At 46.1% G+C, this 16,459-nt stretch overlaps 1 protein-coding gene across 1 annotated transcript in view; it reads left to right on the top strand.

Annotated features, from left to right (window-relative positions):
• Positions 1-16,459, top strand: part of TBX18 (T-box transcription factor 18) — a 91,497-nt gene that overhangs the window by 12,095 nt on the left and 62,943 nt on the right. Inside the window, exon 4 of the mRNA XM_069606336.1 lies at positions 2,439-2,610. Within this exon, the coding sequence (XP_069462437.1) occupies positions 2,439-2,610 (172 nt within the window). The remainder of the gene's footprint in view (positions 1-2,438; positions 2,611-16,459) is intronic.

Raw genomic sequence — 16,459 nt, 5'->3', positions numbered from 1 at the left:
ATTACATCACAGAACACGTCTTTAAGACGAGAGGGGCTCGTGGCAAGTTACATTTCTTGGGGATTCCAAGAGACAGACGGGGTCCACCCCATGGCTAGTGCCTGATATTATAACATATTTATATATCCATATCACGAGAGAGGCTTTTTTGGAACAGCTGACAGTGTGAGCTGAATCCGTTTTACGGACTTCGAATTTTGGAAGATTACCCTCCGAGATGAAAGCATTTGTCCACGAGCACACACGTTGGTTAAGAGGTGGAGTCAGGATTTGGCAATGTGCAGCTCTGGCAATTGAACGCTGGTTGTCCCAGCCGTAGTTGGTAGCCATTTGTTTCTGCAACTTTGGGATGGAAATAATATCTGTGGAATTCAAGGCAAAAACCCACAACATGGTATAAATTGCTTTTGCGGCAGGCGCATCATAGCTTTTAATTTTATGTTGTATACATTTGGCCATGTTGTGCAAACTTACAATATGATTTGAATTCAGAAGAAACATATGTGGGTTATTTTTCCTGACAAAAGAAATGAATCTGCCAGCAACGCTTATTGCTTTCAAAACACAAGGCGAGGGGGGCTTAGATGGCACAGGCAAGGCCGAGGGCCCCGCTGCAGTATTGCCTCATAGGGCGTCCGAAGTGGAGCCTGTAGACATGTTCTTGCTCGAGGCAATTGCACAGCTCTTTAGTGCCTCCAGGGCAGCAGTCTCCCCTTTCCCCGCAATGTTTGCGAATCGTTGTGGTTCATTTGGCCCCCCTTCCTTTTCCATCCTCCTCCCGTTTGCTTTCAACAATACTCTGTTTTATACATATGATATGAAAAGTGCACAGCATAATAACGCACTGGGACAGATGTGCACATCTGTATAGAACTATGTCAAGCTAAAAGAGCAGGATTGCAGTGTTATTCTCTCCCATCTTAGATGGAAGACTGCATATACGATTTGTTGTATAGGCGCCTTACACATGCCCAATGCATAAATAAATACAGGCTATTAAAATGGCTGAATGGACTTTCACTATTTTGGGGCCTGATTCACGGAGCATGTTCCTGCGGGATTGCACCGCTATAAAACACTTCTGTGAATCAGGCCTCATGAACCACAGCCAGAGAAAATGTGCGCGAGGGTAACTTGGTTGTTTTCGTTGGCAAAGGAATGCTTTATATATGATGTGAGGAAAACGTGACATTCTGCAAAAATACACACAGGTTCTGGTGCATCAAATGAGGACGCATGGAAATAAGGGAGAGCGTTTTAAACTTTTTTTGTGTGACACATGTTAATCGTCTTGCAAGGAGGAAAAGATTTGGGCTGCCACCCGGTGCTGTGAATGTGCATTCAGATAAAAAAAAATGCCCCCCTTTGCAGTTTTTATCTCTGAGGCGTTACGAGGCTTGTCCAAAACAATCGTTACTTAAATGAGCACTCACTTCCAGTTTCACTGCTCATTCTAAAACACATTTCTGTCAATATTTTCCATTCTGTGCCCCACAACCCAGGGGCAGCCCATGGGACTGACCTGCCGTGGTTCGCACCATTCACTACCAACACAGAGATGTGTATACTGGCACACGGCTAACGTGTACATCCGACTTGCATCCATCAACACCACCGCTCCCCTTCCTGCTATCCGACTGGCACCTCCCTGCCAGCCTTTATTACAGGCCATGCACACAACATTATTGGCATAAGGGCACCATGCAACACTATTTTACATTACATAATTAGTCAAGTACGTATTGGAAACAAGTGGGCCCAGTTGCCATCACTTGGGGGGGGGGGGGGGCAACTGCACGGCCCCGCTGAGATAGGCAAGAAATAGAGCCTTCTGTCTGAAAGCAGCACAGCCACCCCCCCACCCCCCGCCCCTCCTAGAATCCGATTTGTCTTACCAGGTATACAAGTGGCAACTGGTCGCTGTAGCCCCCTCCCCCCCCTGAATGTGGGGCCCTGGGTTACAGCGCAGACTGTCCAGCCCTAGAAGAGTTAGCCAGCACGCCTGTTCCCTAGTATAATCAGACATGCATAGCATTTTTGTTCAATTTTTTCATGGAATAACAGAAGCCTTCTTCAGCATTCAAGAGAGCACTCAGGTGGCAACAGTGCCAGCTATTAGAACCGTTGACATACCATAACATTTCTCAAGTAAGTATGCAGTGGCCCACCCAGCCATTTTGCCTAGAGCAAACAGGAGGGCGTGCCCAATTCAGCAAATGCCTTTAAGTAATATGTAATATGTATAGGGTGACTCCATATACCCAGCTTGTTATCTCCCTGCAAATGCCCAATTACACAGCTGTTCAGCTGTTAACAGGCCCTGCTCCAAATACTCGCGCCAGTACATGGGGGGAGGGGGGTGTCACTGGGCAGTTACTCCGTCACGTGGTGCAGGAAAGTTCCGGGCCTGTGCTAACCCCGTGCATGTTTCCACACAGGTATGTCTATCACAGCTCCAAGTGGATGGTGGCCGGAAACGCAGATTCGCCCGTTCCTCCGCGTGTTTACATCCACCCCGATTCACCCGCCTCTGGGGAGACCTGGATGCGGCAGGTCATCAGCTTCGACAAACTCAAACTCACCAACAACGAGCTGGACGACCAGGGCCACGTGAGTACCCGACGCTATTTGGGGGCGCATGCGATTGAGTGCCCAACCCGACGGTTGGGTACCCCGAGCCTTTGAGTATTCAGATCTGCAGTGCAGCTGATGAGTGATAGTGAATTTTGGGGACTCAGCCTGTGCACTCTTTGCAGTTCGGGAAGTTGCAAAGACTTTCGCCTGGGGCCCACCGTTTGCAAAACCAGCGTTTTGGGGATGTTTAATGACACACATGTTCGTTCACAGGATGCATGGGGCTGCGGAAGATAGAACAGGTGTGTGTTTGTATGTTTCTCCTCCAATAGCTTTACCAAAAATCAGCTAATGTATGTTAACTCCTTACAAAGGAATGACTATGCCAAGGGTTATTTTCGCAAAACATTAACAATGGGAATTATTTCTTGCAAATAGTTAAATTACTTCCAGGTCAAAGGGCTGGCAGGGGTCGGCTTGCCGTGATTTGCATGCAACCCGGCGAGCAAGAAAATGCAACACCTCTGGCTCGTTTGTCTCGCGGCTCGGCAGGCAGTGACACATCATTGATGCTACATGAATCATCTGCATGTTTGGCTTTTTTCATGATAAAAATATTTGTTTTGTTTGTGATCACCTATTTTATTCTTGTTTGGAGGATGGGCTCTGAGGGGGCACACACATGCTTATTTAATTTAATGTAATATGTGCAACATAATTTGTCCCCAAAGACAAATGGCAGCCGATTTCGGCCACTAAACCGTCCTGCAGTCAGAAAACTTTGTCTGTGGTGTAGTTTGAAAAACACGAAACTTTGCAGCTTGCCACAGCTGCATAGCCGGCCACGATGGGCAATTATGCAAGTAGAAACAATGTTTGCTTTCCTCTAATGAGTACCCACATCTTCTGATATTTCCACCCATTGAGTTCTCGAACATGCCGGCAGGAGCTGCCTCCAAATGAAGTTGTGTTATACAAGATCATGTAACATTGTATCACATCACCCAAATCTGCACAGTGCCTGGAAAAAAATGAGTGCAGTCCCTACTGAGGAGTGGGAACAGTCATTGTTTATTAAGTGCCCTGAAGTCAGCGAGTACTCGAACATTCTGAGCACGTTTGAGAAGTTGAGTACCCAAATCCACCGAGTTTCACCAGTTCCGCTTCTATGGATATAATCGGAATGTACTGTTGGTCATCTTGTTGGACACTTGAAGCAAAACCTTTCAGAAATGGTAAGAGTATAGCAACCCACGTAATAGATGACGTCACCACAAACCACGAAGAGTAGTGTTTTCTTTATAACATAACAACGTTTTATGAGGCAGCTTCGTTATAGAGATTCCAAGAGAGGAGCCTGCTTGGCACACACGCCCCTGTATCCCCCAAGCATAGCTGAAAACGCACTGGAAATCTACTGACCACTCCCAAGTATGTGGGCCCCAAGATAAAGTCAGCACTGCCCGGTGTTTGGGCACTCTCCTCTCATCCTATCGAGTGCCTGGATTTCTGGCTGCCCCACAGGCGTGCCCCGTCGTTGGATCCAGGGCAAAGCCGCATATCTGCCTGCACTGCTGAGAGTGTGGGAACTTGGAATCAGGATGAAAGAGTTAACACCGTGACATGCTTTTCACATGGATTCTGGAGTGCACATTAATAATGTTAGCCCTGGCTGAGAAGCCAAGGTAATTCACCTTTAGTTAATTGAAATTACACCACATCATCGCCCCAGTAGAGTTAAAAGGCTGATTGATGGTAAATAAATGGACAAGTTAGAGGAAGGAGGCCCCCATTTAAGGTGGGTGCCTTAGTATAGGTGACCCGGCACCCAGGGGTGGACTGGGGACCAAATGAGGCCCTGGACATAATTTTCAAAGTAGCCCCATATTGCACATTTTTAGTAAGCCCCACACTTTTCCTATGCAAAAATGTGGAAATACCCCCACAAAAGAAGGCCCAGGATGCAGAGGCCTGGCGGGAAATCTCTAGAGTTCCCTATAGGCCAGCCCGCCCCTGCCGGTACCTCAGGAGTGGTCCAGTCCCCTTGAGAACAGTGCTTACCAAGCCTCAGACTGAGAAAAATGGTGTCATACTAACGTACACTGGAGTCTGCGCAGCAAGATGAACAATGAGCATGCATATTATGGTAGTGCACACATAACCGCCCCCAGTGGGGGCCGCCTGTGCTTGAAAACACGCTTACCAGGAATTGAGCCGGAACACGGCAGAGCTGCGCTCCGGCCAAAACTATCTTGGCAGAGTGCAGCTCTGTGAGGAGTCTGGGCCTTACCCCCACACCCCCAAGTTGAGGAAGCTCTCTGCCCTTGACTGCAGCAAATGTACGTTTGCAGTCTGCCGCGAATCTCAATGTTGTACAGTCAGAAACAACAAACTGCATCTGTAAGTCGTGTCCTTTACTCACCATGACAGCCCAAACTCTAGCAATGACACAGTCCAAACCGGTATATGTGGCTTATGCTTTGCAGACGTTACTGTGAAAGTCACTATTCTGACAGATAAAATGAGCACCAAACCCAGTGTGCATTTTATGTTCATCAGGAACGCACGTTTGAATTACAGACATGTTTCATAAAGTGGTGGTTATTTTTAATGTTACCAAAATGCACAGCGAAAGTGGGGGCGGGGTGGAGCTGACGGGGTAGTTGCCCCGGCGCATTGTGTCCATTTGCAGTACCGTTTACCAAGCTATAGGTGGCCACAAAAAAAAAGAGACACAGTAAGTTGTCGGCCAGCTTGGAAAGACACAGGACCTGATTTATATATAAAAAAAAGCGTTGTATCCCATTAAAAACGCTTTCTAAATCAGGCCCACTCGCTACCCTGACGCAGACTTCGACTCATTAAGAAGGAGTTTGTCTGACTAACCTGAACGGGGACGTTGCGTAGCTAAGCCTGGGCGCGCGGGGGCTGCTGGGGCGGCGCCGGGGGTTTATGGCGCGCGCCGGCTCCGGCCTCGTCAGCTGAGGGTCAGCCCAGCGACCTCCCTCTGCCATAGAGTTCAGGCACCGTGTAATAGCGTCTCCCCTCGGCCTGCAACCTGACAGAGATAACCCCGCCCCCTCTCCTCAGCGAGAACCTCAATGCGCGATAATTAGTCGAAAGCCCTGGGTTCAGACAGGACCCGGCTCTGTGACAGAGGGGTGAACCTTCTGGAAGCTTCCCAGGGCGGATGCAAAGCGTCAGCCGCCTGCATTTAGGAGCAGGCGGGAATAGCGTCTCCTGACAGGCCTGCTCCTGACCCCACCGTGTAGCTGCACACGCTGCAAGCATAACTCACACCACAGGGACCGCGACGGCGCTCTATCACCTGCACCTGTGTTTGGCAATCACCCGCTGCACATTGCCCTCCAGCAGCGACACCAAAATAGGCGCAGGCGAAACGGGTGTGGTGTACGCATTCTTCACACCTAAACTGTAACTAAAGGGTGAAGCTATTTCTAAACGAAAAACCAGTAGGAAAAACAAGGCCTGCAACTACGTTATTCTATTGGGCCTGTTCTGAAGAGCATCATACGTGGAGCTCTTTCTATTGCACTAATTCTGGAAAGAAAGCTGCGACCGATTTTTAGAGCGGAGTCTATTTTGTCAGGATAGGTCTTCAGGCTAATGCAACTCCGTGATAACGATGACATTACTAGCTTTTATACTGTGCCGAATCATTACCGTAGTAGCCTCAAATGACCGAATACATAAAAAGGGACCCGCTTTGGGAGACCTTAGCAGGATGCCAACAAATATGCCCACGCTGGGCAGGGGTCCTCATGCCACAGTCTTCTTGCACATATCCCCCGCCCGGCTCTGCTACAGTCCAGCGGCTTCTTTTTGTGGTTCATGTGCTTAATGAGAACTCGTAATGTAACACACAGTAGGGTCTTGGCCTTGACAGCAACATGTCTATCGCGTGCTCTCCCGCCGTCCATCCTAGAGCAGTATCTCTTTCTTGATTATTGAGTGATGAGCTGGACTAGGCGAGCCAGCTGCTAGTGCTGCTGTGTGACCCGACTAGCTCGATAGGTGCAACCAGTCCCAGTTGGTCGGTTTGAAGCTTATGAGGCAACACTATACTGAGGAAACGCTTGGATTAGCAACTTTGTGCTGCTGAATTCTTTAAATTATGATCATTTTACTATTTTCTAACACTGCGCTATGTGGTTTGGACTGCAATCATGTGCTGTCAGAAGCTTGCTATTTGAATATGTTTAATAACTATATAGGATGTTCACCCATCCTGCCACCCACTTACTAACCCAACGCTTGTTTCGGTGCCACTTGAGGTCCACCGCCCCTCAGTGTTCGTGAGGTGCCTCTTTCCTTTCATCTGGCATGTAGCACCCTCATGGGCCTACCCTACTCTCCTGTCCCTCACTAGAAGGGGAAATCCTTATTTTAGGGCCTAGAAATAGCCATGTGCAAGCATTGCCTGGTATATCTCTAAAGAAACCTGTGCTGCTGAACACATTGCAATGGGCAGATGGCAACCCAACCATGCCTTTTTCTAAGGTTGTTATCAGCAATAGGAGCCCCAGGTTAACCAGGGGGGAGGTGACATTACTGGAGGACAACAACTCACACGAGCACACAATGTTTTACTAATATGAGATATGACCAAAGAAGTGATGGGTGGAAGATTTTGAATACACCTTATCCGCTGGTTGGGCTTGGGGCAACCTTCCAGACTGCCTTTTTTAGTCTGTCTGCACCATTGCAAAGGGGTAGCGACCAAACCCAAATCAGAGCCGTGCCAGTGGTTAAGATTAATTGAACACCTTCCACCAATCACTTTTTTTGCTTATAGTTTGCATGCACGAGAAAGAGAGGATAGTCCTTTATTAATTGTTAACCTTCAAGCCACACATGAGGCGGGTACCCATCATTACAAGTGACACCAAAACAGCCAAAAGCCGAGTGCGACTCACATTGCACGCTCCCCTATTCAAGGAGCCTTGAGGTAGAAACGATTCCACATTCCACTCGGAGCAGCAAGACTCGCTCACAGGCAGATTTCTGGCAGGCCCTTCAAGCACTGGCTTCATACATTAGAATCCGACAGATACAGGGAACGACACTATCATTCTCCGTGACGCTGACTATGCCTCATTACGACCCAGGCGGTAAGTTACCGCCTGGGCCGTGACTTTACCACCATGGCGTAAACTACGTTTACGCCATGGTGGTTGGCGGACTTACCGCCCCATTCCGAGGTCGGCGGGGCGGTAAGTCCCCAATCCCCATTTACCCTTCCCCATTCCCATTTTTGCCCCATAGGGCATAATGGGAGTGGGGAAGGCGTTAATTACGCCACCGTAAATTACGGTGGCGTAATTAACTCCATGGTCCCTTAGCGCCATGGATTTTAACACCTGCTAAAAGCAGGTGTTAAAAGCGCCATGGCGCTAAGGGACCTCGTAGTTGGCGGTAAGGGGTCGGCGCAGCTAACGCTGGCGTTAACCCCTTACCGCCAGGGTCGTAATGAGGCCCAAAGTATTACTTCACCCGCTCTGCTGGGGGCCGTGCAGTAGCGACATTGCCATGTGAACTGGGAAGCGCGCGCATGCAGAGGGCCCACATCAGGGCATTGCTGAAAGGTATACAACAGCACCAACTTGGCTGGCAGGTCAGACATAATGTCCACCGATGCATGAACGAGACGGCAATCTCAGGAGAACCTGTATTCAAATAATTCGGCACTAGTATGCAGGTAGCCTTGTCAGTGGCTTTACTTGGTGGGATGTGGCTCGCATAATTGCCAGCAGTTTGAAGTTACTTGAAGCCGTGCATTTGTCTGGCGAAATTGGATTCTTGAGGAACTGCATGGGCCAGATTTACCAAGCGTTTTTCAATGGGATTGTGCCATTGTAAAATGTTGTTGTTGTTGTAAATCAGGCCCTATGTATTCTAACAGGTGTATGTGAATTGCATATGCTTCTTGCCGTGCTTACGTTCATTGTCTCACCATATCTCTTTGGTATTGGGCACTTTTTTTTTTTAATGAGGATGATTTCCTGTTTAATCCACAAGTATCCTGAAGGTAAGCGTTTTTCAATGGGATTTTGCCATTGTAAAATGCTTTTGTAAATCAGGCGCCACATCCAAATGGTGCAACTGGGCCCAGTAGAAACCATTTGGACATTGGCCAACTAGCATTTAAAGTTGGACACAGAGGCGTTGCTGGGGGGGGTGTTAAGGGGACTATAGCCCCTGGCCTTTTGGTTGTAGCCCCCCCCACCCCCACCGGACAGAATCTCAGGAGCTATAGCCAAAAGGCTAGCTAGCCCCCAGTCCCGACAGTTCCTACATCAGCGCAGCCTCGGGTCTTTTCCAGACCTAGCAACACCCTGACATCACAGCTACTTGTTGCTTAATGCAATATATTTTGCAAGGCACATTCAATTTCTATCTATTTGAAAACAGAGCTCAGTGACATTTCAAATGTACCCAGCATGCAGCACTTTATGCCAGCCATTAGCTTTATTAATTTCTGAAATCCACGTTTGCATCCTGGCCCTGCTGCTGGCTCCCCACCAAGGCGTCCCTCACCTCCCCCTTGCCAGCTGCCATCTTAGTTAAAGTGTCCAGAGCTGTGGGGCCTCGCCACAATTACTCCTCAGTTGTTGTCTAACGTTACCTGTGACCCAGAGGTCAAACACTACGTCCAGGGCTGCTGCCTGATGGGCAGGACTTGGTGCAGCTCTTTCCTGGACCAGCGCCCCCTGTGCTCTTTGACCTCTCCGCTCCTGTTAAAATAGAAGCGGTGTTTTACCAGGGTCTTCATTGAAGATTTGCGGCTGTAAATTACCGGACACCACTAAATAATGGGGTGTCAAGAAGAAGCAGATTCAGAGATGGACGCGTGCGGCGTGTTTATGTCACGCGCGCCAGCATCGCGGTGCATTCACCCAGAAACTGCTCAAAGGAAAGGATTCACAAAATCCAGGGTTATTGTTGTTTAATCAACCATGGAACTCGAGTTTAAGAGAATTCTGCACACATCCGTTGGCACACGGCTGCCCAAACACTCCCTTTGTATCTGATATATACATTAGGGGGCTGTTCAATAACACCCGCACGTGCACCGAATGCTGCGTGTAAACTGAAGCACAATTCAGACACTTTGAACAAAAGGGTTGAGCTACCTCATTGTCAGGGAAATGGCCACACAAAGCCCTCATTCTATAAGCCACCCGCAGGCAGACGTACAGACACTTAGGCATGGGATTCACCACAAAGAGGTAAAATCGGGTGTCGGATTTAGTGGTGCGTGTACGCAGGCGGGGTGCCGATCTAACTTATGGGTGTGCGTACGCAGTGTAGCAGGGAGCAGGAACGGTTTGCACACAGATTTTCAGAGTTTTACCTGAGTTATGAAAAATCATACGCAAGTTATTGGTGTGCCAGTAACAGTTACGGGGGACTCCGCACATGGTCCCCGAGATGCAGGCCTGCTTGTAGGGGATCCCACACACCGTTTTAAGGGTGCATGTATTCAAGTCCGGGGAGCATGCAAAGGTAGCTAGCAGTTTCTGTCTGTTTTTGCTTTGCATGGTGGTGTTTAGGTGTTTCGGCCGAGACTTGCGTATACTGTTGCTTTGCGTGAATAATTCCATGAATACACAGAGCGTGCAGAAAAACCTCACACAGGCTCACACAGAGTCATTCTCGGCACGCGGGCATTGCAGGATATCTGCCTACTATTCCAAGAATATGGCCCATTGTGTCTTAGACGCACCCAGGCTGGTGCACGTGGGCAGGCAGTAACGTGAGGCGAGTGAGTGTACTCAGCAGAGGTATGGCGTGCGGCGTAAAAAAGACGAGCCTGTTTTTCGGTCCCCCATCTGTCTCTGTGCTGGAGATGAGACAGAGTCACAACTCACTTCTTCCTGACCAGAGGCAGGGCAGTCACTCAGTCCCTTGAGTGAAGGTGAGCGAGCTTCAGTAGGAGGTCAAGTTATTCGTCCACCACACTAATGCCATACGAAATGTATCATTTCCTTTTCGATTTGCAGCTGCGAGATCCTTATAGTTTGTAGGATGCTGAATGTTGGCAATATATGCATTTCAATACAATTGAAGTCACAAGGGTCTTCAGATTCTGTCTCCTTCCCCACAATTTTTACCACATCACGAGCAGAATCAATTATGTGAGATATACAATATTTAAACCTATGGCTCAGTCCCTACAGTTAAATGCAAGTCCCTATAAAGCGAATCTCTCTGTCCCTTGGAGTGTTTGTACCTAGTATGGCGCTGGTGTGTTGCCTATCAAGGTGAAAGGACAGTGGAGAGAGCTCACCCCAATCTAACTCACTACTTTCCTAATTCTATTGAATGCACACTGTATGGCAGTTAGCCATCATATTTAATAGAGTTGCTGTCCTCCAGTGTGACTTATCCTAAAATTTCATAGACAGTCCGCCTTCCGGTGGTCCTGCTTCCGCTATGTTTATAAAAATGTGTCCTATAGTCAAGCTCACTATCAAACCTTTGTGAGACAAGTAGGTTGGACCAACACCCTGATCCAACCTGTGTCAACCGGTTTCAGTGGGGGAACTAATTTTCCGCTTTCTTCATGACTCTAAATAGTGCCCAGTTGGGACACTCAGTTTCAACATAAAAAAGACAGTCAACTATTTCGGCTGTCTTCCAATTTCTTTGTCTGGCGCGGGCATCTTCCACTTAGTTGGGACCACTCATCATTACATCCAATCCCTATACGAGAAAATACACAAATCAGGGACCTGGAGTGTCTATGACTACTATTTTGTATGGATAATTGCCATGAATATAAACATTTCTTACCGGAATATAAGGCCTTTTTTAGCTTGGGCGTAAATCCGGTCTCTTTTATTATGTCGGTGGAAATCTTGGATACCTATTGATTGAATGGCTCATGGTCTGTGTCCAACTCAAACTTTGGTCGTTCTACTGGTGATCTAATTATACAAGTTATACTTTTATTCCAGCGTTACACCATTACTTTACAGTTTTTGCAATTCCTATTGTTATTTGGATTATCTGCCTTCTCACGGTCTGCAACGACATTCCCAAATTCAGCGCTCACAAACTACTCGCATTATACACATTTTTTGCTATGGATTTGTGCCAAGCTATTGATTATCACTCGCTGGCTTTAATCAATGTGCCCACGTAGCTGGTGCACACCTGATATTGTCATATCTTAGTGCCTTGACTCAAATGTTTGTATAGCTTGATGTGGGATCAGCATTTCCCAAGAGGCCATTCTCGATGGCCAGTTAAGTCATGGTTATATCACTGAGCAGGTGACTTTTCTACATATTTGATAATCCCACCATTGCTAACATCTGTATAGCACATTATGAGACACGGAATCTCAGTTATTCAATTTTACCTTCCGTGTGGGCGGTATCTCTGGATGCCCGTCTCCTTATGTGTCTGTCGCCGAAAAGACTCTCGGCCGCCATTTTGGGAGGGTAATTCTTTTATACGAGCGTGAGAGGGCCCTAGACCTTTTTTAGTTTCCATACTGTAATCACTCGTAATTCTTGCGGCGATGTGGCGCTGTATATTTATGATTGACTTTGTTATTATTTCATAGTATTTCACTGTCAGTCTATCACTGGAGAGGTTGTATATTTATCTCTTCAGTTAGGTGTTCACAAAGTGGGCGCGAGTTTCTGTTGTGATTACTGTATACTCTAGTCATTTTCCAGTGTCCATGTCACTAGAATTCGTGATTGTCTCTGTGTTCTTGCGTTATGTATCATGCTTTTTTTGTTCTTCTCCCACCATTTATATGTAGTGAATGCTTATGTATATTTAGATATTTGAAAGAGTATGAACAGTTGTCATAATCTCGTTGTGTGAATATCCAGATATTGGGGATATATAACTTTGACTTCCAATTTCCATGTAGTGGAAAAAAGTTGCCTGGTTTTGAGTTGCAACAGGCGCTGGAGCAGCGCATCAAGTGTGTATGTTGTATGTTGGGGCCACTGTCGTTTACATTTATTTTGAAGGAGTCTTTCAATGCTAAAACTGCATGCTGGTTTTACAAATCAGCTAAGGTTTGCCAGCATATCCCTTCATTCAGACTGGTCAAATGGCTCTTAAGTCTGAATATCCATAGTTGTTCCCGTTTCAGTAACATCACTCCCAGGTTTCCACCTCTTTTGGGGGGCATCACCTTTTCCAATATCGTCCAGCTCACATCGTTCTCTGAGTGTTTCATTTGCAAGTAATGTTCCACTAGTGGGGCAGTGGTGCGTTTCATCCTAATGTTTGATCTGTGTTTCCCGATCTGTGTCTTTATTGGTCTTGTTGTCATCCTGATATAGATTTTGTTACAGGGGCATTTTATCAGGTAAACTACATTTGAGGTGTTACAATTGGTCAGTACCCTCTGCTCCCATGGTGTGTGCCACCCGATGTCGATGGCTGTTGTGCGTTTCGTGAATGGGCAAACTGTGCATGAACCACATGGTGTGTGGCCTATGGCTCGCGGCCTATTCCACACCGTCGGGTGGTTGTCAATTGTCTCCTTACTCTGTTTGTAAGTATGTACAAGGCTGTCTCCTATGTTCCGTCTTCTCTTGGTGGCGAATCTGGGGGTGATTAAGGTACTATCACCTACATTTAAGATGTGCCAAAGTTTTTTCACCTCCTTCTTAATTCGGTTCACTATAGGTGAGTGACTGAATACTGCTGTAATCTGCTTATCGTCTCTTTTCTTTTTAGGATGTTGTTCCAGGGTCACTTCCCTTGGGATATTGCAAGCTCTTTTCTTTGCATGTCTGATGATTTTTTTCGGATAGTTCCTTCCCCGCAGTTTCTTCACTAGTTTGTCTGCTTGTGTGTCGTATTTGTTTCTAGTTGAGCAGTTCCGCCGGAATTGGAGGAACTGTCGAAAAGGTAAGTTTTTCTTTTAGAGATTGTTGATGGAAGCTGTTATATTCCAATAGTGAGTTGTGGTCAGTTACTTTCTGACAGACTGTTGTCTCGATTCTTGTACCTTTCCTAAGGAGTTTTAAATCCAAAAAGGTCACGGTTTCTTTGCTGCTTTCAAATGAAAACTTCAGGAATGGGTTTTGTAAGTTCAGCCATTCCGTGAATTCATGTAATGTCTGTTCATTTCCATTGAATAGCATTAACACATCATCAATATAACGTCGTCAACTCAGGATATTGCTTAGGAAGGGATTAGATGGGTGGTAGATAATACGTTCCTCAAAGTCAACGACATATAGGTTTGCTATGGGTGGAGCAAATGTTGCCCCCATTGCTGTTCCCGATATTTGTTAAAAGAATCTGTCCTCTAATATAAAATTGTTTTTTGTCAGGGCTAATTCCTCCAGTTGCATAATGAAGCAGATTGGTATCTATCTGTGGATTTCTTGCCCATAGTATTTTCTCAATGATCTTGAGAGTTTCCCCCTGGGGTATTTTTGAGTTTAATGACTCTATATCCACAGTCACGATAAAAATGTTGTCATTATCCAGTGTTAAATTCTCCAGTTATGTTAGGACCACGGTGGTGTCTTTAGTGTATGATCTTATATTGATCACTTCATTTTTCAGAAAGAAATCCACAAATTGGGACAGTGGTTTTAATATAGAGCCAATGCCTGATACTATTGGGCATCCCGGTACCGGCGTGATGCCTTTATGTATCTTGGGTAATGCGTGGAATGCCAGGCATCTTGGGTGTTTAGGGCAGAGGAATTCAGCTTCTTTCTGGCTAATGTATCCTTCTGAGAGTGCCCCTTCAATAATGGGATTGATCGATCTCTTAAGGGCCTCTGTTGAGTCTCCAAGTCTTCTGTATGTAGTACTGTCATTCACCAAGGTGTCTACCATACTGTGGTCATTTTCTTTCTCCATGATCACTATGGCACCCCCTTTGTCTGCTGGCTTAATTATAATCCGTTTGTTGTTTTGTAATTCTTTGAGTGCTTGGCTCTCTGATTTTCTCAGATTGAAGAATGGATGGATCTCCTCCGCCTCAATTGTTTCGATCTTCTTAAGTAAAGCCTTCTCAAATGTGATCGACTTGGGGGAGATGGACTGCGGAGGGGGGTAGTATGTGGATTTGTTATGAAGATCAGTGGCACCTTGATTTTCTTGTGTTGTGGAGTTCGCAAATAATTTTTTAAGCAAATCTTCCTCATTAATTGGGTCACTTCGATATGTGCTTCGAATCGATCATGTTTCCTTGTGGGGACAAAGGATAGTCCCTTTTGTAATACTCTTAGTTGTTCCTGTGTCAGTGTTGTGTTGGATAAATTCACCACTAGGGACTGTGCCTCGGTTTTGTTAAGATCTCGTTTTTTCCAATTCATACTCTTGGGGCATTTTGTTCGTACCAGCCTTGCCCTCAACTCTCGGCTGTTGAAAACCCAGGGAATTTCCTCACCTGTTTTGTTCTTGGTCTTCAAATCTCAGTGTTCTTGCTGGTCTGGTATTTTCCTCATCCAAGCTCCCACTCGAAAAATTCCAATTGTTTGGACGTGGTCTGTTGTTCCGTTGATACGGCCTCCCCCTTGGTTGTCCGGTTGTCTGATACTGGTTGCTGTTCTTATCCATATCCTCATAATACTCATCTGTAATGTAGGGATATTTCTTTTCATGGGTGAATGCTGCAATTTCCTTCTTGAGTTTAATGATCTTTTTGTTCAGATTAAATTCTTTGAATTCCTTTATTGTAGCATCCAATGCTTCCATGCTCTTCAGGTAGTTCCCACAATGGTTTTCATGGCCAGTGAGTCTTGTTTCGTTATGATTTCATTCATGATTTTCTCTGATACTGTTTTTGCTCTATTGATTATGAGGATTAACCAGTCGCTGGTGCATTTATCAGCTATAAAGCTTGAGTCTCATCTGAATTGGATTTGATCTAGGAAGATGCGAGGTTCTATTCATATTATTAGACCATTGGGTGCCGTTTGGGACCTCAAATATTCAGTCATAATGGCACCATGTAGCTCTGTTCCTATTAATTGTTTCCACAGTGCCTCCAATTCATTCCACCTATGCACGACCTAATGATGTTCTCAGTCACCACTGGGTTTTACAAACAGGGATTGTTTCTCGTTTTATGGGATTCCATCCTGCATGCCCCCAGCTCTTTGGTCCCTCCAACTCCAAGAGTCCAATTGCTAATAAGGATTACTTGATGGTGATGGGATAGCTAAATATAGACATGTGATGTAGGAACCTTGCATGTGCAATTACAGGGTGGGCAGAAATCTGTATCTCTAGGGACATAACTAGAAAACATTCCTTAAGGAGTTGTGGTTGTTCCTAATAAAGGCTATTTTTAAAATCTTCGGAATGGAGGGTTTTTTAACTTTACATTTTGAAATGCACGGGAGCGCATCAATGTTTTGAACAGTCAAAATATAAAACTCAAATTAAACTTTAAATGACGGTTATACACCGAAGATGTTGCTTTTCACATTTATGTATGAGTTTGCTAGAAGTGAACAATGGCATTTCTGAATGTTGCTTATATTTCACTGTGAATTGTAAAGTACTTTGGGGCCGAATCATGGTAATTTGCACAGAAATCCAGCAAGGGCCGCATGCTGTACCCATACAGTCCTCCCCCGCACCCCTTTGTTCTTCCTGCACTTATCAGACCTACCCCGTCTGCTGCCTTAAACCCAGCACTTGCCAATTGCTGGCTGCACTAGCACTGTTTGTTGCCTTTATTATTTATTTATTTATTATTATTTCTCTGTCTCTCCTTTGCTCCGCACTTTCCGCTTCTCCCTCCTTCCATGCACTTTTCCCCACCCCTGCTCCCATGCACTTGCACGTTCTCAATGTCACTGGCCCTAGTAAGATTGTTGTTTTGCTCTCTCCTGTTCCCCTCCCTTGCCTTGTCATG

This window comes from Ambystoma mexicanum, chromosome 4p (assembly GCF_040938575.1).
Source record: "Ambystoma mexicanum isolate Mex_15411 chromosome 4p, UKY_AmexF1_1, whole genome shotgun sequence".
NCBI lineage: Eukaryota > Metazoa > Chordata > Amphibia > Caudata > Ambystomatidae > Ambystoma > Ambystoma mexicanum.
Note: the sequence above shows the minus strand (reverse complement) of the source record. Positions and strands in the feature narration are given on the sequence as shown.